The sequence below is a fragment of the Vitis riparia genome, chromosome 1, assembly GCF_004353265.1.
Source record: "Vitis riparia cultivar Riparia Gloire de Montpellier isolate 1030 chromosome 1, EGFV_Vit.rip_1.0, whole genome shotgun sequence".
Classification (NCBI taxonomy): domain Eukaryota; kingdom Viridiplantae; phylum Streptophyta; class Magnoliopsida; order Vitales; family Vitaceae; genus Vitis; species Vitis riparia.
Genome location: NC_048431.1, coordinates 2408461 through 2433157, shown reverse-complemented (window position 1 = coordinate 2433157; position 24697 = coordinate 2408461). Strand labels below are relative to the sequence as shown.

The window sequence follows — 24697 nt, the reverse complement described above, 5'->3', positions numbered from 1 at the left end:
GCCCCTCACTCCATCGGGTGTCTCTATCTATTTCATATGGTCGTTCATTTTTATTTCTTAATCTAAAATATTTATAAAAATATTTCTATTAACTTTCCTTATTTCATATGAAAATATAATATTATAATAATATATCAACTTGAAAAATATTGTATATTAACAATATTATTTACAAAAAAAAAAAACTATACTACTTAGGAATGAGGGACACTTTCCAACAATATCATTACAAGGGAGAAGATTGGCTTACAAGGTATTTAAGTAGGGTTATTATTGGCTTTATATGCAAATAGATGACGAGTTTTGCTAGAAAATGTGTCGTAGGGTAGCATTTCACCCCAACCATCCATCAACCAACAAGAGAGACATAATCTTTAATGAGTCCTTCACCATTTTTGCTGATGGGATAAATACAAACAATACACAATCAGGTTTTATCCCCTCTTGTGAGAACCTAATAGGAATCAATTAAATAGAGCAACAAGAATTCACCCAATTAACAAGTATATGAACACCAACAATTTTTAACGTGGAAAACCTTATCCAACGTCAGAAGTAAAAACCATGGGACCCTTAGACTACTTAAAAACTCCACTAATATAATCAATGAGTTACACAATTCTCTCTAGATAAAACTAGAGACATACATCAACCATATTTCAAGGCAAATTAATCTTGACAATTTCAACAATTTTGCATAAGACAATGGAGAAATCTCACCAAACATAGCCATTGTTCTCGAACTAAAATATAACTATTCTGAACTCTAAATCCAATCTCCACTGTTTAGAATGAAGATCAATGAGTTCTGAATGTACTCACCAAAAATCAGCTCAATCGAACCACAGACTAACCTTGATAGGAGCTCATGATCAAAACTGTTCGGATAGAAAACTCACCAAAATAGAGACTCTATTCTTGGACTAAAATACGATCGTAAGGAACTCCAAATCCGATTTCCACCGTTCAGATTGAAGATCAATGAGTCACGAACCTCTCCTCCAAATTTTAGGTTGATCGGCCTACAGACGAAGTGGAATCGGACCTTTGATGAAATCTAGACAGTGAAGAAAAACTGAGTTTTTCTCTCTAACTTAAAAAATGGTAGTTCTCCCATTCTCTCTCTTTTCTCCTTCTACTCTTTTTTTTTCTACTTCCGGTGGTTGCAAAAAAATTGGAAGAAGAAGAAGAAGAGATATTTTTTTTCTTACCCTTTTATATAAAGGCTTAAGAGACCTTAAATTTTGGGCTCTTAATTTATGCCTTCCACATGAGGAAAAACCCCACAGTTGTAACACATAATCGAAATTGTAGGCCAATAACACTAGATTTTGCTAGTTGTCATCGACTACTTCACTAAATGTATCGAAGCAAATGCGTTTGCTAGAATAAGAGGACAGAAAGTTTGCAAAAATTTGATGTTATCATTTGTACTTCAAAAAGATATAATTTCGGACTACATGCTTCAATTCAATAATGATAATTTTAAAGCCTTTTGTTCCAAACATGGGGTTGAAATAAGTTTCCAACGCCCTACTATTCTCAAGGCATTAGGGAATTCGACAAAATAGCTTTTCCACCATCCAACCAGGGAACATAAATATTTTTAATTAAAATGTGAAAAAAAATTTTAAAATAAAAAATTTTAAAATATAGAATTCCAACACCAAATTAAAGGCTAAAAATAAGAACCATCCAAAACTACATGTACTAAAAGTGGGTATGGCCGAGGAGCCTCCAACAGTAAGTAGATCATCCAAATTACAACTAGTGCTATTATCATCTCCATGCGAGGCAATGCAAATAGCAAGAATTGTCCAAACAAGGAGAGAAGAAAAAATGAAGCACAACAGTCCTGCAAGTCAATTCAACATACAAATTGCATACACCATGAGGCACAAAACCAGTTTCTGGTAAGGCCTTCCACATTGTAAACAAAGTTACATCCGTAAGTATCAATAACTTTCATTATTATTTTCTTTTTCCTTGATTGTTCACTTTGCTTCAACTTAATCAGCTTTCTTAGCAGATTCGTTTAAATTGGGAGCATGAACGATTGAGCCTAGACTGTTGTCCACAAACACTGTTCGGGTCACCTTGACCACATGCTACTCTATTCGGAATACCTGACGTAGCTGTAAAAAGAAGTAATACTGAAATTTTACTGGGAGATCTCAACACTGATAATCAAGGAAATCAAAATTCCAACAAAAATCGACGATAAATGTACAAAATTATTTTCAACTTTGGATACATGATTATAGAGTTAACTGAGTTGGCAACATCAACTAATATAAAGATAATCTAGAAATTAGAGCTCCCAAACCCCAATGTCTATAGAAAGTGATCCATGGTTAGGATATATATGGAACAAAGAAGTGGTATATAATTGTAAATTGGTAAGGGATAATGAATTACCAGTCAGAGGCTTATTGGCACTGGAGGGGGTTGCGTGGAAGGGAGACGAATAGCCTGTGGCAGAGTGCGCTGGGCTCGAATGACTGCCCTCTACTCCAATTTTGTTCCCACCATTGCTATGCTTTCCACTCTCATCATCTGCTGTAACATTCGAATCAACACAACTGAATCATAATTCATAATCATATCAAAATTGCTTCAAGCCTTTCAAAACCAGCAGGTCCACTGCTGAGTAATTTATATGTACATAAGGGATTCCTAATCACATATAATGATCTATATATATATATGTATGTATGTATGTATGTACATTGTGGGGTTTAAGTAAAAAATACCCTTTTGAGGTTTATCAAGTAGTACCCTTCCTGCAGATGTTAATGGGAAGAACAGGAGTGAGATCAAGAGGACGCAAAGAAACACAGAATACAACTTTTCCATATTCTTGTTGGTGGAGAGAGCAAGAGCGGGCCCTTTGTATTTAAGTTACGTTAATTGCCTAATTGGTTCACTTCTTTGTGTCAATATATAGACTGAGAATTCTTCCTTTTCACAGCCTGTATGTTCCTAGCAGTTGCGATGATGGGTGCTGAGGTCCGCATAGAATGCGATCACACTTCTTTTTATCTCTTTTTCTGCAAACTTTTGGTGTGTTCTCACATGCAAAGTGGTGTCCAGTCCACGCGCAGATTCAAAAAGACAAAGCTCGACTCCAGGTCAATTAAACTTTCCTTTCCATTAACAAAAGAATAATCAAAAGAAGAGTGCCTGGATAGCAAACCTCTATAAAAGCTGGTCAGACAATAAAAGTGTTGGTCCATGGCAAATAAACACATGATTAATAAAAATATCTTTTAATGACTTCAATTAAATGACCAGAAAATAAATCATTTTTCTTTGATTCATCCTTCATTTAAATAATCACATTGTAGCACATTTCTTAACAGTGTTTCCAGGAATTGTCGTGGTTAGCTTATCAAATAAAAAATTTAAATTTTATATTATTATTGTTTTTAAAATTTTTCTTAAATTATTTCTAAAATCAAAATAACCACAGCTAACCATCATTCATCATAGTAAATAAAAAAGTATATAGGGGAAAAATCCAAATGTACGTGCAAGAATTGCAGCGACAAAAGAATATTATAATATAAAATATTAACAACGACAAAAGAATTGCAGCGACTTGAGTGGATAGTCTAATGGGTTGATGAAATTCTAACTTTGAAGAGAATTTTCTAGGTAACCTTCGTGAAAGTTTAGGGGAGGATTCTAGAATTTTATTAATTAAATTTTAATCTAAAATCTATATAATCTAGTATACAGAAAATTTCTAACAAACTTGTAATCCACTCTAACAAGTTTAACTAATATAAATTATATACCTGGCTAAGCTAATTATGATTAAATTGAAATTTTCAATCAACTAATCTTGTGTTTTAACATTCCATCTCAAACTCAAAGTTGGAAAATTTTCTATTCCGAGCTTGAATCTTATTGAATTAAATTGAATGTTTGAAACTGTCTTGATGAAAACATCAATTAGTTGATCCGATGAAAGAACATTTTTGACTTCATTCTCTTTCTTCATTACTTTCTCTTTGACATAGTATAAGTCTAGTCCTATATATTTAATCTTAGCTTGTAATATTGGATTTGCAGCTAACAATATGGTACTCAAATTAATTATCACACCAAATTAATGGCGTTCTCTGTGGATTTACTTGTACCTCATATAATAAAGAATGTACCCAAGTCATTTCAACCACCAAATTAGCTAAGCTTACGTACTCAGCCTTTATACTCGATCTATAAATAGTGTGTGGTTTTTTGAGTCCAAAAAACCAAACTAGAGCCAAGAGCGAATATTAATAGAATGCAAAGAAATAGGGAAGCCTTGCCACCGCCCATCTCGAGTTTTCTAACCTAGTTACCTGTGCTCTTAAGAAGATCACCCCAGCCCTCATTTTTAGGGTAATATCATTTGGGTCAAGTCAAAGTATTGGAGCCATACTTTGGCTCCCTAACATTTGAATGAGAAACAACCAGGTAGTTTCCTTTAATCGATACTAGATATATAATTTTTCATGAGTTGTGCACACTTTACTGGTTTCCACTTCATCTCCACCTTTTTCCTTTTGCATTTCATTATTTTTATATTTTTTATATTAAAATCAAAGTGGATTTGTCAAATTGTATAATTATTCGTGTTCATCTCCTTTATACACACTTACCCAAAACCCCTAAATTTAATTTACCTTCTTTCCCAACTTCCTTTTAATTTAATTTTATTTATTTATTTATTTTTCTTTCAAAATTTCCCCAATTATTCATTCCTTTATCATTGATTGCCATGATCATCACTCACTCCTTACTCCGTCTTAACATGAAATAGTAATTGAGGCACACTTGCTCCATGTTCACATGACATATCAATTGAGGGACAATGGACGTTTTATTTTAGCTTAAAACATACACAAATAAATTTACATGAATTGGTAACATAATCTATGAAATAATCTATAGAAATATTACAACTTCATAGTCTTGATCAATATATGTTTTTTTACTTAAATATATTGTTAAAGTATGTATTGGTAACAATTGGTGTATAATACAATAAATATAAATAGTAGTAACAAATTCAACATTAGACTATCACATTAATAGGTGAGAAACATAATTTAATTAAAGATGATACAATTAAATAGTAATTTCATGAAATAATAATAGTTGAAATTATTGTAAATTTTATTCTTTTTTATTTTATAAAATACGTTAATATTCCATGTCAAATGGGTGTGATAGTCGTTTGGGTGAAATGAGTTATTTCAGTAACAATTAATTATGTCAAATATCATAAAAGACTTAACATATTTTTATTGGACATCAAATTAGGTTTCAAATAAAAATAGTCGACACCCAATTCAAGAATTGATATTAGAACTAAGATGATGGGTTTGAAAAGCTTAAAACCCAATAATACATCCATGTGTACACACACGAGAGGACACTACTCATTATGAATATTTCATTATCGTTAATTAATCAATTATGGAGGCAAAGCAAACCCACACTGAAACGAAACTTGGATTAATTCTCATATATACATACCATTACAACAAGACACTGCACTTTGTTTTTTTGGCTGCTGTAGTATACGAATACATGCATCCAAGAGTCCACTTAATTGTGAGAATTCACATATAGAGAGGATGACCCAATTTATTGCTTTATTACTTCCATAGCTGCCAAAAATACCATAAGAATAACAGACCAAATTCATGGAGCTGGAGGCCTTCCGCAGCCAGGTTTACCAGGTCTGCAACCTGTTCTAGGGGCATGAACCGGATCACTAGGGCATGTTCTCCCACACGTTCTTGACCCTTCATCAACAGAAAGAAGTCAAGGTTATCAGATAAATTGTGACACACTATATGCTAATTCTTCTAAAATATCGATTGTTTTTGTGTACAAAGAAAAAATGTAAAGCGCTCAGTCTTACCAATTACATGCTGAACAACATGTTGTGTTTGTGAAGGTTTTAGGGCATTAGACACCACCAAGGCCTCAGAAGAAATGAAGAAGAGAATGCAGAGGATGATGTAAGTCTTGCCACCTGCACCCATCTCTTGCCTCTTGGTGTTTTCTTAATTAGTTGCCAATGCTCATGAGAAGACCTCAGCCCCCATTTATGGTGAGATCCCATCATTTGTGTTTCAAGGCACAGCACTGCAAATAAAAGCATGGGAACCATACATTGGCAGCCACCTTGCTGCTTCCTATTATTTGATTTGAGAACTAAAAAAGCAGTTTCCAAAATTCACAAGGTGTGCACTTCACTGCACTTCACTAGTGGATCAGTTTTCTAATGTGGATTCCTTTTCATCCCTACCTTTTTCTTTTCACACCTCATTATTTTAAGACATTTGTCTTTTTCCTTTATTTCTTTTCTTTTTTATTTTTTTAATTTTTTTATATTCCTGCATGCCCATTAAAAAACCCCAAACTTCCCTTTTTCCATTTCATTTTTTTTTCTTGTTCCTCGTCATCCCGTCTTCTCCTGTTCTCCTTTCGAGGAGGAAAATATTGCGATATGTCAACGATATATCGTGTATCGAGAGGGGTCGATACGATATTTCATGGAGAAATATTGATCCGACGATATTTCAGGAGAAATCCAAAAAAATTGACGATATCTCGCAATATATCGGCGATCAAATGAGATCAACCCACTTACCATCCGGGCAAACTCACCTTTGTTATATAATATGCATTAAACATATATATAGTTAAACTCATTATATAAAGAAAATATTAAAAGAATATTTTAAAGAGCAAATCAATTATAATTATTTTATAATTAAATGCAAAATTTTCTTTTAATTGATTACCAAAAATATAAAAATTATATAATTTTCTTCATAATGTTTTTAATATCATTAATAATTAATTAAATATTAAAAAATTATACATATATCATAATTTATTTTATATTGTTTAATACAATTGAATTAAATGGATCATAATTTTAATATTAATATATATTTTAAAATTAGACGTATTACAATCAAATATCATAATATTAGATGTAATTTAATAATAAATATACACTTATAACATTCATATTTTTATCGATGCATACGATATTATTATCAAATATGATAAATCATATTATACATATATAAAATTATTTAATAAAACAACTTAAAAATATCAATATACTTTTAATTACATTTTTATGAAGTTTTTCTTATATTTTTATAAATTTTGATTAATTTTAAGTTTATTGATATTTTTTTCCAAAATATCCGCTGATATATCTCCGATATATCCGTAAAATCGAAGTACTGATATCCGTGATTACCGATATTTTTATATTTGTTTCAAATTAGCCACAAAAAAAAAAGAAAAAAAAAAGATAAAACATTTTAATTTTTAATTTTTAATTATTTTTTTAAAAAAAGAAAAACTGAAGGGAGAAAAAAGATAGTAAATACAAGGAGGGAAGAAGGCAAATATTGAAAAAGGAAGATACTGAGATTAGAGTTTGGATTATTAGGTGTGAATCAAGAAAAAAATGAGATATTAAAAATTTTACATATTCTTTTAATTTAAAAAAAAAATAAAAAAGAAAGGTCGACATTCCCCCCTATAGTATTTTTCTTTTATCCATACAATGTCTCCATCAATCAAGCTAAAATCTGTTCCATTGAAGATGATTGAGCTTTGATTAGTATCTTTTCAATAACAGCTTAAGGTTCAACCATTATAGGTTGAAAATATACAGTCAAATCCCTTTGGATAGCACCATCATAGGAATTTCATTCTCACATACTTTTAGCAATTATAAGTAGTTTAAGACTTAGAACCCAATATTTTCTTTCATTTTCTAGGTTACCAATTGACAATATTTCCTTTGGAATTCGATATTCTATGCCAAATGGGTGGTTGGTAGTGTGGTGCTGCATCTAAATATGAGCTGATAATACCCCAAAATTTCCAGGAAGGATCAATGTATATATAAGAGGATAGTATTGATTATGAATTTATTATCATTAACTACAGAGGCAAAGTAATCCATACTGAAGCAACACAATCATTAATTCTTCTCATACACCATTACAACGAGAAACTGCACCTTTTCTTTTTCGCTCATCTACATATTACACATGCGCATCCAAGAGCCCAGTTGTGAGAATTCACATGTAGAGAGATGCCCCAATTTATTGCTTTATTACCCTCATAGCTGCCAAAAACACTATAAGAATAACAGTCCAAATTCACGGAGCCGGAGGCCTTCCGCAGCCGTGTTTACCCGCAGGTCTGCAACTTCCTTTGGGAGCATGGACTGGATTACTTGGGCACACAGCCCCACAGCGTCTTGACTCTTCATCAGCAAAGAAGCCAAAGTTATCTCCTTTCTAAAATACTGGTTGGTTTTATGAATATAAAAAAAAAATGTAAAAGGGCTCAGTCTTACCAATTATATGCCGAACAATATGTAGTGTTTGTGGAGGTTTTAGAGTATCAGACACCACCAAGGCCTCAGAAGGAATGGATAAGAGAATGCAGAGGATGAGGAAAGCCTTGCCGCCTGCACCCATCTCTTGCTGTTTTCTTAATTGGTTACCAATACTCATGGGAAGACCTCGGCCCCCATTTATATTGAGATCCTATGATTTGTGTTTCAAAGCACAGCACTGCAAATTAAAGTAAGGGAAGTAACAAGGCAGTTTCCAAAATTCGTGAGGTGTACACTTTACTTGACTAGTGCGTCATTTTTACTACGTGGATTCCATTTCATCCCGACACTCCCAACCTTTTTTTCTTCTCACACCTCATTATATTAATATTTGTTACTTTAAAATCAGAATTGACATCTGTCTTTCCACTTTTTGTTTTTATATTCTTTATCCCTACACCCATTGAAAAAACCCTAAACTTTCCCTTTCCTATCTTCATATTTTTCTTGTTCTTCATCATCCCATCTTCTCCTCCCTTCAGACTAAAAAAATGCAAAGAAAGGAACAGACAAAAGATAGGAAAGGTCATGGTTACTCCTGTTTTTTTATTTATGTTTTTTTCTTTTTCTTTTTTCTAAATTAAAGTGCAAGAAAAGATGAGATAAATAGAAATGGAACAAGGGAAGCTTTCAAAAGAGAAGATGATAAGATTAGAGTTAGGATTTTCAAGTATGCATGAATTCGCGAAACAAATGAGAAATTTTATAATTTAACATATCCCTTTAATCTTAAAAAACTAGAAAAATAATAGTATTTAAAGTGAAAAAGATGGGTTTTAAAGAAAAATCTTCTTTTATGATACAAACTTATTTTAAAAAGTAATTTTTAATATTTAATGTAATACTTTAAAAAAAAAAAGAAAAAAAAAAGAAAAACTATTTATATGGCTTATAATTACTAAAGATGTCATTCAATTAAAAGTAATTATCCAAGTAAAATGTATTACATGTTTCATACAATAATTTTTTTTTTTTCCCTTGACACTACTTTTAAAACTTAAGTCTCATTTTACTCAATTATCGTTCCATAGTTCAAATTTAGTAATTATATATGCATCAAGGATTCCAATTATATGACATCAAATTGTAGTTTACTTAAAAAATTGATATATAAAAGTTTCAAATGAATTCAAAACTACAAAATGAAAAGTTATAAATGACTTATTTATGTTTAGAAGGTGAAGCTTGACTCAAGATGAATGAGGAAATAAGATTAAAATAGAACTTTTTAGGATATGTTTGGTTCTAGAAAATAGTTGGGAAAGAAAAAGATGTTAAATGACTATAATTTTCTAATATTTGATTTTATTATGAAAATGCAAAATAAAGTTAAATATAATTAAAATTATTAAGGAAGATGTATGTTTTTAAATTATTTAATCATTATGTAGAAGAACTAAATAAATAAAAAAAGTTTGAAGTAATATATAAAAATAATTTATTGGTTTTAGATCTATTTTTTTATTTTTCTTCAATTTTCTTTTTCCAACATTTTCCATCCATTTGGACAAACATGGTATTAATAAACCCTTTCCAAATGAATAAATGGAGCAAAATTCTAAGTAATGAAAACTCTACTCTTTTTCTTTTTCAATTCTGAGCCTTGAGGTATTAAAAATTGGACGTGATCCAAGAACTTGGAAGCCATCCGGTAGATGTTAACAACTGGGTAGTTGGTGAAAAGAATTAATGAATTTGATGAAAGATGTAATTAAAATAAAAAAGAAAATAATTTGATAACAGAAATATGATGAAAGATGGTAAAATTAGGTAGCAATTTCCACAATAGAGTAAAGGTACTGAAGCTGATGACACTTGGTACTTTCATTTGGAATTCGATATTCTATGCCAAATGCATGGCTGAGTGGTAGTGTGGTGCTGAATCTACGTATGAGCTGATAATACCTCAAAATTTCTAGGATATATATGAATTTATTATCATTAATTACAGAGGCAAATTAATCCACACTGAAACAACATGTTGATTAATTCTTCTCAGACACCATTACGTTACATATATATACAACACCATTAGAACGAGACACTGTACCTTTTCATTTTCGCTTATATACAGATTCACATATGCATCCAAGAGTCCACTTGTGAGAATTCACATATAGAGACGATGACCCAATTTATTGCTTTACTACTTTCATGGCTGCCAAGAACACCATAAGAATAAGAGACCAAATTCACGGAGCTGGAGGCCTTCTGCAGCCATGATATTTATCTGCAGGGCTGCAACGTGCTATGGGGGCATGAACTGGACCACTCGGGCAAGTTCTCCCACAGTTTCTTGACCATTCTCAACAAAGAAGAAAAGTATCAGATAAATTATGAAAAACAATATGCTGATTAATCCTTCTAAAATATTGATTGTTTTTATCTATAGAAATAAAATATGGAAAAAGGCTCGGTCTTACCAGTTCTATGCTGTGTTTGTGAAAGGTTTCAGAGCATTGGACACCACCAGGGCCTCAGAAGGAACGAATAAGAGAATGCAGACGATGAGGAAAGCCTTGCCAACTGCACCCATCTCTTGGTGTTTTCTTAATTAGTTGCCGATGCTCATGAGAAGACCTCGGCCCCCATTTATTGTGAGATCCTATCAGATATGTTTCAAGGCACAGCGCTGCAAATAAAAGTAAGGGAACTAACAAAGCAGTTGACAAAATTCATGAGGTGTACAGTACACTTCACTTCGCTAGCGCGACATTTTTACAACGTGGACTCCATCTCATCCCTAGATTCCCAACCATTTTCTTTTCACACGGTCACACCTCCTTATTTTAATATCATAATTGACATCTGTCTTTCTACATTTTTTATATAATATTTTTTATTCCTGCACCCATTAAAATAACCCTAAACTTTCCCTTTCCCATTTCATTTTTTTCTTGTTCCTGGTCGTCCGATCTTCTCTCACTTCAAACTAAAAACAAACAAACCAACCAAAAAAAGATAGCAAAGGTCCTGGTTAAAAAAGATGCTGAACAATACGTAGTGTTTGTGAAGGTTTTAGAGTATCAGACACCACCAAGGCCTCAAAATGAATGAGTAAGAGAATGCAGAAGATGAGGAAAGCCTTGCAACGAACCATCTCTTGGTGTTCTCTTAATTAGTTAAGAATGCTCATGAGGAAAGTCATGGTTACTGATCATGACAGTAAGTTAATGACAGAATGAGATTACTATAATTTTCATTTTAAATAAAATAATTTACAAGAAATTCCCATTAACATTACTTTTAAAAAAGTCAAGTTTATTATTGGGTTAGCTTTAAACTATTGAAGATTCTTTTCTTGAACTCTTTTCAACTATTGAAGTTTTTTTAATCTCCTAGTGGATTATTACCTGAGAGAGGAGGGATCTCGTCTAATGGGAAAATTCCAAGTAGTTAATACTCTTGGCTTCTATTTATGATGCTTGGTGACTAATTTGCTTTACATCAATCCATCAAACCATACTACTTATAGTTCATTTTATAAACCCATTTCATCACAATAAACTTGTTTGTACTCCATAGATTAATGATTCCTAAAGGTAATATATGGATGAAGCGATCAGAAATCTTTGAGTATAGAAAAGGAAGTGGTTGTTGAAAATCATAAGCATGACTTGTACTTGAAACTCAGAATTTTGGAGAATGAAGTTGTCTACCGGAAGGAGAAGATGGTTTCACGGCCATCATGAACTACTAGGATTGATGTATATATAAGAGAGGATCGTACTGCACCATATACGCTCGCCCTTCTATTCCCGACAACTCTTCTCGCATACCATTACGTTAGATATACAACACCATTACAACGAGACTGTACTGCACCTTTTCTTTTCGTTCATCTACATGCTACACATGCATCCAAGAGCCCACTTGTGGGAATTCACATGTAGAGAGGATGACCCAATTTATTGCTTTATTACTTTCATAGATGCCAAAAACACCAGAAGAATAAGAGATCTACCAAATTCACGGAGCTGGAAGCCTTCCACAGCCGACTTTACCAGGTCTGCAACGTGGTCTGGGGGCATGAACTGGATCACTTGGGCATGTACCCCCACAGTCTCTTGGCCATTTGTATCCACGCTCTCTTGACCCTTCATCAACAAAAAGAAGCCAAGGTTATCAGATAAATTGTGACACACTATATGCTAATTCTTCTAAATTATTGATTGTTTTTGTGTATAAAAAAATAAATGTAAAGGGCTCAGTCTCACCAATTATACGCTGAACAACATGTTGTGTTTGTGAAGGTTTTAGGGCATTAGACACCACCAAGGCCTCTCGAAGAAATGAAAAAGAGAATGCAGAGGATGAGGAAAGTCTTGCCACCTGCACCCATCTCTTGCCTCTTGGGGTTTTCTTATTTAGTTGCCAATGCTCATGAGAAGACCTCGGCCCCCATTTATAGTGAGAGCCTATATCATTTGTGTTTCTAGGCACAGCACTGAAAATAAGAGTATGGGAACTAACAAAGAAGTTTCCAAAATTCATGAGGTGTACACTTCACTTCACTTCACTAGTGAAATTTATATATTTTTAAATTATGTAATCTTCGTATAATAAAAATAAATAAATAAAATGAGTTTGAAAAAAATGGTATAAAAACAATTTATTAAATTTAAACTTATTTTTTATTTTATTTATTTTTTCTTTCCATCAACTTTTCCTTTTTATTTTCTTTCTTTCACATTTTCCTTCAATTTTTTTGGAAATCAAATATAGCCTTTTTTTTTTTTTTTTCCTTTTCTTATTTGAAGTGAAAAAAAAAGGAAATAAATTAGAACAGGAACTAAGTAACCTTTCAAAAGATAAGACAATGAGATTAGAGTAAGGATTTTGAATTAGTGTAAATTGATGAAAAAAAAAGGAGCAATTTTATAATTTGACATGCCTCTTTAATTTTTTTAAAAAATCCAAAGGGAGAAGATGGGATTTAAAGAAAACTCTTCTTTTATGCTACAAACTTATTTTCAAAACATACTTTCTAATATTTAATGTACATACGGTTTGTTTTAAATATAATTAAAATTATTTTTGTGGTTTATCACATTAAATAACAATTTGAAATCTATTCCAACATGCAATATGTTCAAATACATTATAAAAACAATATGTGATTCATTGTGCCATCAACTTTCCTAAAAACTTAAACTTATAATATATGTCATGCTCTTCAAAATAAGCCTAAAAAGTTCAATTAAAAGTAAATATATGACCAAAATATATTGCATTTTCTTATACAATAAACATTTTTTTTTTTTTACCTTGATGCTATTTTTTAAACCTAAGTCTCTTTTTATTCAATTATGATTCAATGGTTCAAATTTATTAAGTATACACACATCAAGGATTAGAATTGAAAGTTTGCTACAACACCAAATTGTCTTGGACTTAAAAAATTAGTAAATAAAAGTTTGAAATGAATTCAAAAATGCAAAAGAGAAAGTTCCAAATTGCTTATTTATATGTCCAAAAGGCGAAGCTTGAGTGAAGATGAATGATGGAATGGGGTTAATGTAATTTTCCTCTTAAAGAATTAATTCTGAAGTGAAGAAAAGTAACTTTAAAAAGGCAGACTGTAACTCATTATAAAAGCGGAATCCTTTAATGACCCCTTTCCAAGTTAATAAATGAAGCAAAATTCTAGGTAATGGAAGCAAAATTCTAAATGAAGCACACTCTAAGAAAAGTATTCCAATTTCTTTTTTTTCTTTTTTCTTTTTAGGAAACAACGTACGATACAAACAACGCTAAGATATTCATACCACAACATTTTGTTTCCAAATTGTGTCACATATGTTGATTATTATCAACATCACAGCGGACAATGGTGTCCTCTTCTAGCCCTTTCTCTCAGCATATGGCACATTCGACAAGGAACCCCACTTGGGTGGAGAGATGAGAGATTAGAGAAGGGAGATGACCATAATATAAATTTATAAATTATAACTGCAATCGAAGCAAATTCATGGAGTTTGTGGCAGTCTGCTAGGTGGCTCCTCCCCAGTTGATGCGAGATGACCAGGTGAAGTATCACAACTACCTGACTGGCCGGGAATATGCGAACAGGGCGAAGGATCCATTCCTTGAATATAAGAAACCCAGCTTATCAGATGATGATAAATTTTAAAATAATAACAAATACTATTTTTATAATAAAACAATCATAGATTTTGGAATGTGCCAAATGCCATCCCTTTCTAAGGAAAATAAACGATCTTCAGTATTGCTTTATTATGAACTACAGCCGGATGTAGATTAAAGTTAATACAAATATAAAATCTGTACAAAAATTAACTACTAAACCCGAAAGATTTAGTGGTGTTTTTCATGAAAAAATGTGAGTTTAAAAAAGGAAAAAAAACACACACACAGACTGCTGGGAAGGCTTTCTTTATCATTTGCAATCTCTTCATCTTCCCTCCTAATTAATGAGCTTATTTATGCCACTGCATAAGAGATCCAATGGGAGTTCAAATCTCTTTGTTGTTGTTTTTTTTTTTTTTTTTTTAATTTAGAATTTTTATATTTTATTTACAATTCTTCACAACCATAACACTAATTATGGTGCTATTGGTTTAGTAATTAATTGATGTACAAATGTTACTACATAACAATGAGACTGATAGCATTTGCTTTTGTTTTTGTTATTTTAATACATAAGTATCAAAATAATTTTTTTATTTAAGTTGTTTTAAGACTTGATTCTTAAATTATCATTTTTTTTTAAGACAATTAAGATATTTTAATGAAAAAAGTAAAATTTTTTAACATTTTTATTAAAACTAAGAGCAATTTATTTTTAAGACATTAAAAAAGCAAATAACCCTAAAGCATGAAGATGTTCAACATTGATATGTTTCATATTTTTTTTAATGCCAAATATATTTTTATATTTTAAAATATCAACCCTGAGTTTGAAATACCTTTTTCATCCTAATAATTTCCACTCCAATGTCTACCCAACGAATATATAGTTGAAAAGATTAAAATACTTCTCATCTTGAAAAACAAAAAAAAAAAAAAAAAAACCAAAACAACTCAATCTCCATTCTTTTAAAATTATAGATAAACATATGGAAAATTTATATTTACAGTGACCCATTTGAAGCTAATATGCAAATTAAACCCAAAGAAACAGGAATATGGGCTTTGTCCTTTAATGACCAAACTATTATTTTTTTTTTGTACTATATACTGTTTCGGTAAGCTAAACAAAAGGGCAATTTTGGAATAACTTTTTGAAACAGTATTTAGTGCATAAAAAAAAAATATTCTGATCATTAATGGACAAAGCCCATATTCCACTTTCTATGGTTTCATTCCCATATAACCTTCAAATGGGGCTCCCCAAACACAACTTCCCTTAAACATATCCTTCATGATTTTTTTTCAAAAAATATATTTTGATCTAAGATAGGAATAAAAACACGAGGAGGGTATTTTTGCTAAAAACAAAAGGTTATTTTACCGTTTAAAAAATGAGGATCATTTTTCCGAATATATAACTCATAAAAAACACATCAAACATGTGCTCACTGGCTCGGGAGAAATTAGTGATGGCAACTTACTCCGAAAAATCCTATGAGATCTGCGGGTGGGGGATGCCTGAGAGGGAGATGACTGGCCAGTGGCTGACTTTGTTGGGTTGGACTTGCTGCCCCTTACTCCTATTTTGCTTCGACCATTCCCACTCTGAGTACTCTCATAATTATCTGCCATAACGCAACTGAATCATAATTCATGATCATATAAAAAATGCTTTAAGCCATTTCAGGACCAGCAGGCTAACCTCTGGGTGGGTAGTTTCCCCATATACACACATGTAAAGAGATTCTGAATCTTACAAATCATGATACTGGAGTATAAATAGTACATACCCTCTTGCGCAGGTGCATCGGCCTGCAGTACTCTTCCAGTTCCAGCAGTTGGTAATGTGAAGAAAAAGACGACTGAGATCAAGAGGATGGAAAGAAGCAGACACGTCTTCTCAGACATTATTATTTTTCAGAGCAAGAGCGTGGAGGGAGTTGTTTGCATTTAAGCTTGATTAATTGGTTCCCTTTGTGTGTCTATATACATGAAATTCTGAGTTTTCCTTCTCACAATGTATGAATTTTCTGGGCAGTTGCGATACTGAGTGCTATGGTCCGCGCACCAAAATTTTTGGCGTGTTTTAATCTCACCGCGTCAAGTGGTGTCAGTGGTGTACTCCACTCTCCACACACAATCAATAAAACTAGTCAAACAAGCGTGCCCAATGATGCAAAAAGACTTGCTATAGAGCAAGTTTTGACTGGATGCATACTTTCATTCACCAGAGAATACATGTATAACAACATTTTGTTTCTAAATTCTCTTATGTAACGATTATTCTATGTACATTTTGTTTATAACAACATTACTGCGTACAACAATGTCCTTTTCTTGCCTTTTCTCTAGCTCAGCACATAGCATATTGGATGCAGGACCCATTTGTGTGGAGACACGAGAGATCATGATCCACACTACAAGTAGTAGAACCAAAGCACACCCACAGAGCTGGTGGGCCGGTGGCTTCTCCGCGCCCCCCTTTGGCCGCCCTTCTTTTATTAAAACTTATGATTATAATTTAAATGAATGAAAACATTATAATTTTAAATAAATTTATGATTTTAAAATAAGTTTATGATTTAAAAATAAAATTTAAATGATATATAAATTATTATTTTTATTTTTATAATTATTTTAAATTTTAATAATTTATAAATTATATAGTTGTGATATCATCGATTTGAATACGATTCGATTATCAGTCCAATTAGTGAATCATGAATCGATAATTTTTCTAGTTCAATGATCAGTCTGGTTCTCAAAACATTGATTAATACGTTTAATCCTCAAATTCTATTAATTAGCACTTTTATAAAATTTACTCAATTCATAAAATTTATTTTTTAGAAAAATTTTAGGTAAATGCATTTAACAATTTTCTAAATAATAAATTTTATATATAAAATACATCTATAAAGCGCTATCTAACAAAATTTGAAATTAATGTTAATGATTTAATGTATTTATACTATGCGTGTAAATAAAATCAACTCTAAAATTCTAATATGTTTATAGTACTCGTAAAAGAGTTAGGTGGAAATCTACTAAAGGATATAAGAAATAGTTTTATAACAATTGAAATGATTGATATTTCCTTCTACCATCCTAAATATTATAATTATAAGGGTTATTTGATTAATAGGGCAGGTGGAAACCTAATTTTTGAAATTTAACCCTCAGTCATTTTTTTATATCTTATTTTAACAGAATGCCCTTATTATTTTCTGGTAAAAATAACTATTTGTTTAAAAACCTACATGTAAATACATGAAATGATAAAAGACATTTATGTAAAAAAATATATTACTTCAAAAAAACAATCTTGGGAAAAGTTAGATTTATAATTTAGGATTATTTCATCTCTTTTAACCAAATATTTCTAATTATAATAGATGACCCTTTTGATGTTTGTAGGTATCATATCATTGATAATATTCAATTTAGGTAAAAGCGATTCAAATTTATTAAACATAAGAATTTAAATTATTATTTAGGGATTTTATTTAAAAAAAATTATTTAATTGAGATATAATTGACAAAGTAAATGAACTAAATTAATATAATTACAAAGGATTGAGAATTTAATGATTATATACGATCAAATAATATAGATTATTCATGGATGATTAGGTAAGGTTAAGATATTGAAATCAACTCTAAAATTCTAAAATGCTTATAGCACACATAAAAGAGTTAGGTGAAATCCACTAAAGGATATAATAAATAGTTTTATAACAATTGAAATGATTGATATTTCCTTGAACCATCCCAAATATTATAATTATAACAGAATGACCTTACCATTTGATGGTGGTAGGTATCATATCACTAATAATATTTAATTTAGGTAAAAGCTATTCAAATTTATTAAACATGAGAATTTAAATTATTATTTAGGGAATTTAATTTTTTTTAAAAAAAAATTGATTTAATTGAGATATAATTGATAAATTAAATGAACTAAATTAATATAATCATGATGGATTGAGAATTTACTGATTATAAATTTTAAGATCAAATAATATAGATGATTGATGGATTATTGAGTAAGGTTAAGATATTAATAAGTTAATTATATCAAAGATTTTTGTTATTTTTCGAAAGTTACAAAAAAAATTTTTTTTTTTTATAAGTTTTGGTCAAATATTAATATGCTCTTCAATTGCAACATCAACATGAATGCCATCAAAATAATTTTTATCATAGTGCTACATATTCACTTTCATCACAAACACTCTTCAACCGATATCCTATATCCAAAAACCTTCTCATCAAGACACTAAAACATTTTTAAATTAATCTTTATTTCATTCCAAACTAGTTATTAGTCTATTTAATTCTTCTTCATCTTCTCATACTAATTTCTTTTATAGAAATCATATTCATGTTTTCTCTTATTTTATTGATAATAAGATAAGATAAAATTTAGAGTTTAAGTAACTTAACCCGATTTTATCCATATCCCTTCAAAGTTTAATAATTCTATTAGGGAGATGTGATATAATCATGAAACTAACTCTTCCTCTAATTTATATTCTATTTCTTACATTTTTCTCCAATTTCTTTTTCTTCATAAATTAATCATTTTGTGATAAAAAAATTTGAGTCAAAAATTTAAAATCTTAAAGCAAATGTATAGATAGAATAATAAATAAATTAATATTCAGCGTGAACTAAGTTTAAAGATGATCAACATTAAAGATCTTTTTTTTATTTTTAAATGTCAAATGTATATTTTATTTTTAAAATATCAAACAATGAGTTTGAAATATATTTTCCATCGTAATTTCCACTCTAAGAAAAATAATTCTCATTCTTAAAAATCATTTTTGCTGGTTTTTAAAAGTGAGAGTAGTTTGTGGATTTAAGAATTATTTGATCCCTTCTAATTAAATATCCTAATATATAAATTATAACACATCAAACATGTGCCAAACGGTCTATTTTAACAGGCTTAGGAGAAATTAGTGATGGCAACGCGGAAGAAAAGCCCTAGGAGATGTAGTGGTGGGGGTTGCCTCTTGAGGGAGATGACTGGCCAGTGGCTGGGTGGGCCGGGTTGGAGTGGCTGCCCCTTACCCCCATTTTGCTTCTACCATTTCCGCTCTCATTCTCTGCCATAACACAACTGAATCATAAACCATGATCATGTTTTTAAATGCCAAGAAGCAAGAACAACACCCAAATTTTTCAAAGGGAAATAGGGACCCTTGTCTTTTTTTCAAGCAATGATTATCTAAAAATAAGTAAATATTTCTGTAAATAAATAAATCAATAAGTCATTCCTCGAGCTTCAGTATATATATATATAAAGAAAAACGTTTTAAATAAGAGGTGTTTCATAAATCAATTTAATAACTTAATATAATTAATAATTTAATTTAAGTAATTGAATTAATATGTTTGATAAAATATATTAATATTATAATTTGAATTTATTTTAAATATTAAATCAAAATAATTATTTTAATTTTAATTTTAAATTCCTTTTTACTCATTTGCTCATAGATAATATATTTTAGAACTATAATTTTATATTTATTACTCATTTTTTTTTATAATAAATATTTTATAATTATCTTATGTATCTATGATATTTTACATATAGATATTTTATAAATTAATGAAAATAAATATAAGTTAAAATCAATGAGAATGATTATTAGTTAAAATTAAGAAGAATGGATATATCAATTTAATGATTTAAAGTTAATTTTATCAAATAAATTTATTACTTAAAAAATAAAATCAAATAATAAATTTTAATTCAATAATTTAATTTAAAATCAAATTAATTCATTAAACAATAAAGATTAAAAAAAAAAAAAAAAGGAAGCATCCAAATATACGTTTTTCCATCTTAATATTCAAAATATATTTACAACTACAGGTGGAGAGTGGATCAAGCTGGGCCGGCATGGCACAGATGTCAAAGGTCCAAACTAGCCACGGGTCGGGCTACGCCTGGCTAATTTTAAAACTGGGCTATGTCAAATCGTGCCTAGCAGCCCGAACACCTGATCCAGCATAGGCACGAGGCCCTGTTAGGCCATGTCTGTTTGGGCCGAGATATCCACTTAGGGTTTTTTTTTTTTTTTTTTAATAATTCCAAAACTGTAGAAAACTTGGAAAAAATTATACAAAAAATAATTAGATCCACAAAATAAAATTAAAAAAATGAATATTTTGACTAGATCAAGAGATAAAAATTAAAATATAAGATGAAATGCTGCAATGCTTATTGATTAGTTTCAAAAGTTGGATCGATCATCAGTTTGTACTTGGTTACTATTTTAGTTAATAGTGGTGTGACTAAGGAACATGGTGTGTGTTGCTCTCACCGTGGGATGGTTTACTAATGAAGTAAAAATGAATATTTGGAACTTTGCACTCAATTATTTATTTATTTTTTAATTTTCTTGTGGCATCATTTTTTTTTTGTTTTAATTTTTAAATATAAAATAGTGTTGAAAAAAATTATAGACTTTGCAATCACCTATGTGACATCATTAAAATATGAATATAAGCCACCAATATTGGTTTGGAAAAATTAATGCAACCAGACCTCTAAGTAACACTTTGCCAAATGGTCTCATAATTTGAAGAATTCAACAATGCAGTGTGTCAGGATGTTAGTAATGGCGATGGAATGGGAAAGATGGGAGAGAAAGCAAAGTGTAGGTAGGAGAAGCGACATCAGGACTCAGAGACATATTCTGAGTCAACTACTGCCGTGTGTAAGAGTGTAAGACGCACCGGTGCGTCTAGCACCTCACTGGGTCGTCCCTGGCGTGCTCTGACCTTTGCTTTTTTCGGTGTCTTAGCCGTGTTTGGAGCCCACACCATTACAATATTAAAATGAAACCTACCCATATAGATGTAACACTATAGTCAAAGTATAAAAACAAATGGTACCTATGTGATTTAATCGCCTACCGACCTCATTTATTCAGTGTCTTAGCTGTACTTGGTGCCCACACCGTTCCAACATTAGATTCCACCTCGCTAAGCTAACCCTACCTACCCTTTGATTTGGAAATCACAACGCAATTCTCAACTTTCTAACTGAAATCTTTGACTACGATTCACTAGTCAGTCCCTCGTATGTGGGTTAATTTGGTGATAAAAAAGTAGAATAATTTTAAACAATTCTTCCTATTATTTCTCTAATTAGTTTTGAAAAAATTTATGTTATCAAGCATACTTTACATTTCATTTACATTTATATTTTTTAATAAGAAAATACATAGATAAATTTTACTTTCTTTTGAAATACTTCTTTTAACTTTTTTTAATATTTATTTATTGGAAATCAATAACTCTACATCTGAATTGATAAATAATATAATAGGTAATTTTCTCTTATTGATTAGTTTTTCACGAGAAAAAGTTATAAACATTCATCTTTTGACTTTTTAGTTTTTGCCCATTTTTAAAAGTGTTGTAAGGTTCACATGCTAAATTTGAATTTAAAAAGCAAAAGAAGTGTTGGAAAGTGTTTCAAATTAATTCTTAATTAATATAGATTTATTTTGTAAAGAATATTGTATAGAATATTTTTAATAGTCATATATTATTTTTATAGAATATGAAAAGTCATTAAAAATATCTCTATAAATAATCTAAATCATGAAAGGAAAAAGTCATAAATGGAGATAGGTTTATAATGACTATATGTGATGAATAAAGATATGAGAAAAAATGAGAGATACTTGATGGAATGAGAGGATCGTGGTTTAAGGCATGAATACAGTGAGTGAAGAAATATGAGATGTTTGGAAACCTAATGATTATATTTATTTTTATTCTCTTTAATATTGTATTTGATAAAGTGGAATTATTATCTCTCATTTGTGATGTAGACATGGTTTGTTCAATCGTTGTTTACCTTTCTATGAATTGTCTTATTATTTTGGTCTTGAACTAAAATTGTATCCAATAAAACTTCTATTGGCACAACAAGAAGAAACGTCGATTGCTTGGGATATGCAAAAAGAGAAGTTTGACCCATGCTCAATGTGGTAAACATTGAAATTGTTTACTAGTTTCCAACTTAAGTGTACGTTATTGCAATATGAAACTAAAGATGATATAGAGATAGAAAATAATAAAGTTGTAAAGAGAGATTGCCTTGATCTATTTGACAATTCAATTGATGTAGGCAAAGAGGGGTTAATTAGTTGTTCCAATGGTTCAGGTCCAACGCTTAGATGATAATGATTAAAATTCTAATTTTAATGACAAAAGGTGAATGACTTCTTTGAAAGACACATAAAGTACAATTGCCCTTGAAAATTGTTAATCAAACCACGCACATAAGCAAAAATAAAGAAAATATAAGATATTTTTAACATAATTTGATAATTAATATGATCATTATGTCCATACAATCCATTATTCAAATAAAGTTGAAAAGTTACTATGGTGAAAGGTTATCTCACTCCTCTCAATTGCTATGACACATATTTTCTCTTTAAAATAAAACCTTAAATCATAAAAAGATTAAAGTATAACGTAGACAAATTCGTTATTAATTAAATAAAAAATATGTTAAAAAGATTAAAGTACATCGTAGACAAATTCGTTATTAATTAAATAAAAAAATATGTTTATCATTCATAATCATCTCTCTTTAGTTCTCTTTCTCATGTTGTTTATTGTTCACAATCATCTCCCTTGATAAAAAGATGATTCTTATCACATTAAGATATGGATCTTGAAATTCATGCTAGTACGGTTTTGGATTTAATTTCATAGTTGGTTTGATTAGTTGAAGACTAAAAATCTCATGCATTTTTGTAAGCTGACTCAGAAGTTTTATAAGGTAACAAGATATGTTGTTAGTTTAGTTTCATAATTAATTATAAAAATGCTTAAAAAGTTTTGGAAATAGAAAAATCGATCTTTTTTTAATTTTATTACTATGATGTAAAATTAAAACCAAAACTAGATCACCAAACGTAGTTCCTAAAAAAAATTGCGAAGTCCTTATTTTAGTAAAACAAAAATAAAAGAAAACACATACACACGTCTTAATAATAAAAATAAATTCCACTACCTCTCAACACTTGCAAGTATTGAGATGACCATAAGCTATATGTAACATCAGAGCGGAAATTTAGGAAGTGCTTCATATGTTTGGATACCAAATGAACCAAATTGATAGGGATGTCGCGGAGGCCCTCGGGGGCAATAGGATGGAGGTCTCCCTTGGGCCATCGATGTGGGGAGGAAGCATCCTGGACCAGGGCTTGAAGGATTTGGGCCCACTTCTCCCATGTACCCTCCGACCTAATAAAAATAATTAAGAAGCCAGAGAGCCACCGGAAAATAAATATCACAAAATTAATATGCTTAATATTATTAGGCTTTTATTGAATGGGGAATCATGTTACCATACACCAGCCTCAAAAAATTTGAGTTTTTGAACCTTTATTTTTAATTTTTTAATTTAAGTGTCAAATAAATAAAAAAGATACCCTTTCATACACTCAATGAGTAATTTTCCAAAATTATCCTTCTTATTTTTCTATTTTTTTTTAATTTCTATGGTACCGTAAATATTCAAATGAAGTTGAAAAGTTATGGTGAAAAGTTCTCTCACTCCTCTTAATTGCCATGACACATTTATTCTCTTTAAAATAAAACCCTAAATCATAAGAGGGTTAAAATATATCATGGATAAATTCATTATTCAATAAATAAAAAATTTGTTTATCACTCGTAATCATCTTTCTTTATTTCTCTTTCTCATGTTGTTTATTATTTACAATCATTTCTTTTGATAAAAAGATGATTCTTTTCACCTTAGAACATGGATCTTCAAATTAATGTTAGTACAGTCTTGGATTTCATGATTGGTTTGATTAGCTGAAGGCTAAAAATCCCATACATTTTGTAAGCGGTCTCAAAAGTTTCATAAAGTAACGAGATATGTTGTTAGTGCAATTTCATAATTAATTATAAAAATGCTTAAAAATTTTTGTAAAATAAAAAATCAATATTTCTTAATTTTATTATTATGATTTAAAATTAAAAGTAAAAATAGATCACCAAACATAGTTCCTAAAAAATTGTGAAGTCCTAATTTTAGTAAAACCAAAAAATTAAAATAAAAAAAAACATCTTATATAATAATAATAATAATAACACTTGTAAGTA

The 24697-nt window shown here is 30.3% G+C and overlaps 2 protein-coding genes and 2 long non-coding RNA genes across 5 annotated transcripts; all 4 read right to left on the bottom strand.

Annotated features, from left to right (window-relative positions):
• Nucleotides 1-1679: 1679 nt before the first annotated feature.
• LOC117912029 lies at nt 1680-2895 on the bottom strand. Of its 2 annotated transcripts, none has more exons than XM_034826454.1 (3): nt 2754-2895; nt 2419-2559; nt 1680-2135 (listed from the first exon to the last, which is right to left on the bottom strand). In XM_034826454.1, exons 1-3 carry the CDS (start codon nt 2854-2856, stop codon nt 2023-2025), a joined length of 357 nt encoding a protein of 118 aa, XP_034682345.1. In that variant the 5' UTR covers nt 2857-2895; the 3' UTR covers nt 1680-2022. The 2 variants fall into 2 exon arrangements, with proteins under 2 accessions (XP_034682345.1, XP_034682352.1); XM_034826461.1 differs by having other exon boundaries at nt 2419-2556.
• A 2597-nt stretch (nt 2896-5492) lies between these two features.
• Nucleotides 5493-6346, bottom strand: LOC117924853. Its single transcript, XR_004652860.1, has 2 exons — nt 5921-6346; nt 5493-5801 (listed from the first exon to the last, which is right to left on the bottom strand). It is a non-coding gene; the product is annotated as an uncharacterized LOC117924853 (long non-coding RNA).
• Nucleotides 6347-7933: 1587 nt separating this feature from the next.
• Nucleotides 7934-8565, bottom strand: LOC117923172. The gene is made up of 2 exons (XR_004652601.1): nt 8399-8565; nt 7934-8305 (listed from the first exon to the last, which is right to left on the bottom strand). It is a non-coding gene; the product is annotated as an uncharacterized LOC117923172 (long non-coding RNA).
• Nucleotides 8566-14133: 5568 nt separating this feature from the next.
• On the bottom strand, nt 14134-16466 carry LOC117924094. The gene is made up of 3 exons (XM_034842653.1): nt 16324-16466; nt 16015-16158; nt 14134-14528 (listed from the first exon to the last, which is right to left on the bottom strand). The coding sequence occupies exons 1-3, from the start codon at nt 16439-16441 to the stop codon at nt 14410-14412; spliced, it is 381 nt and encodes a 126-aa protein (XP_034698544.1). The 5' UTR covers nt 16442-16466; the 3' UTR covers nt 14134-14409.
• Between the last annotated feature and the right edge of the window lie 8231 nt (nt 16467-24697).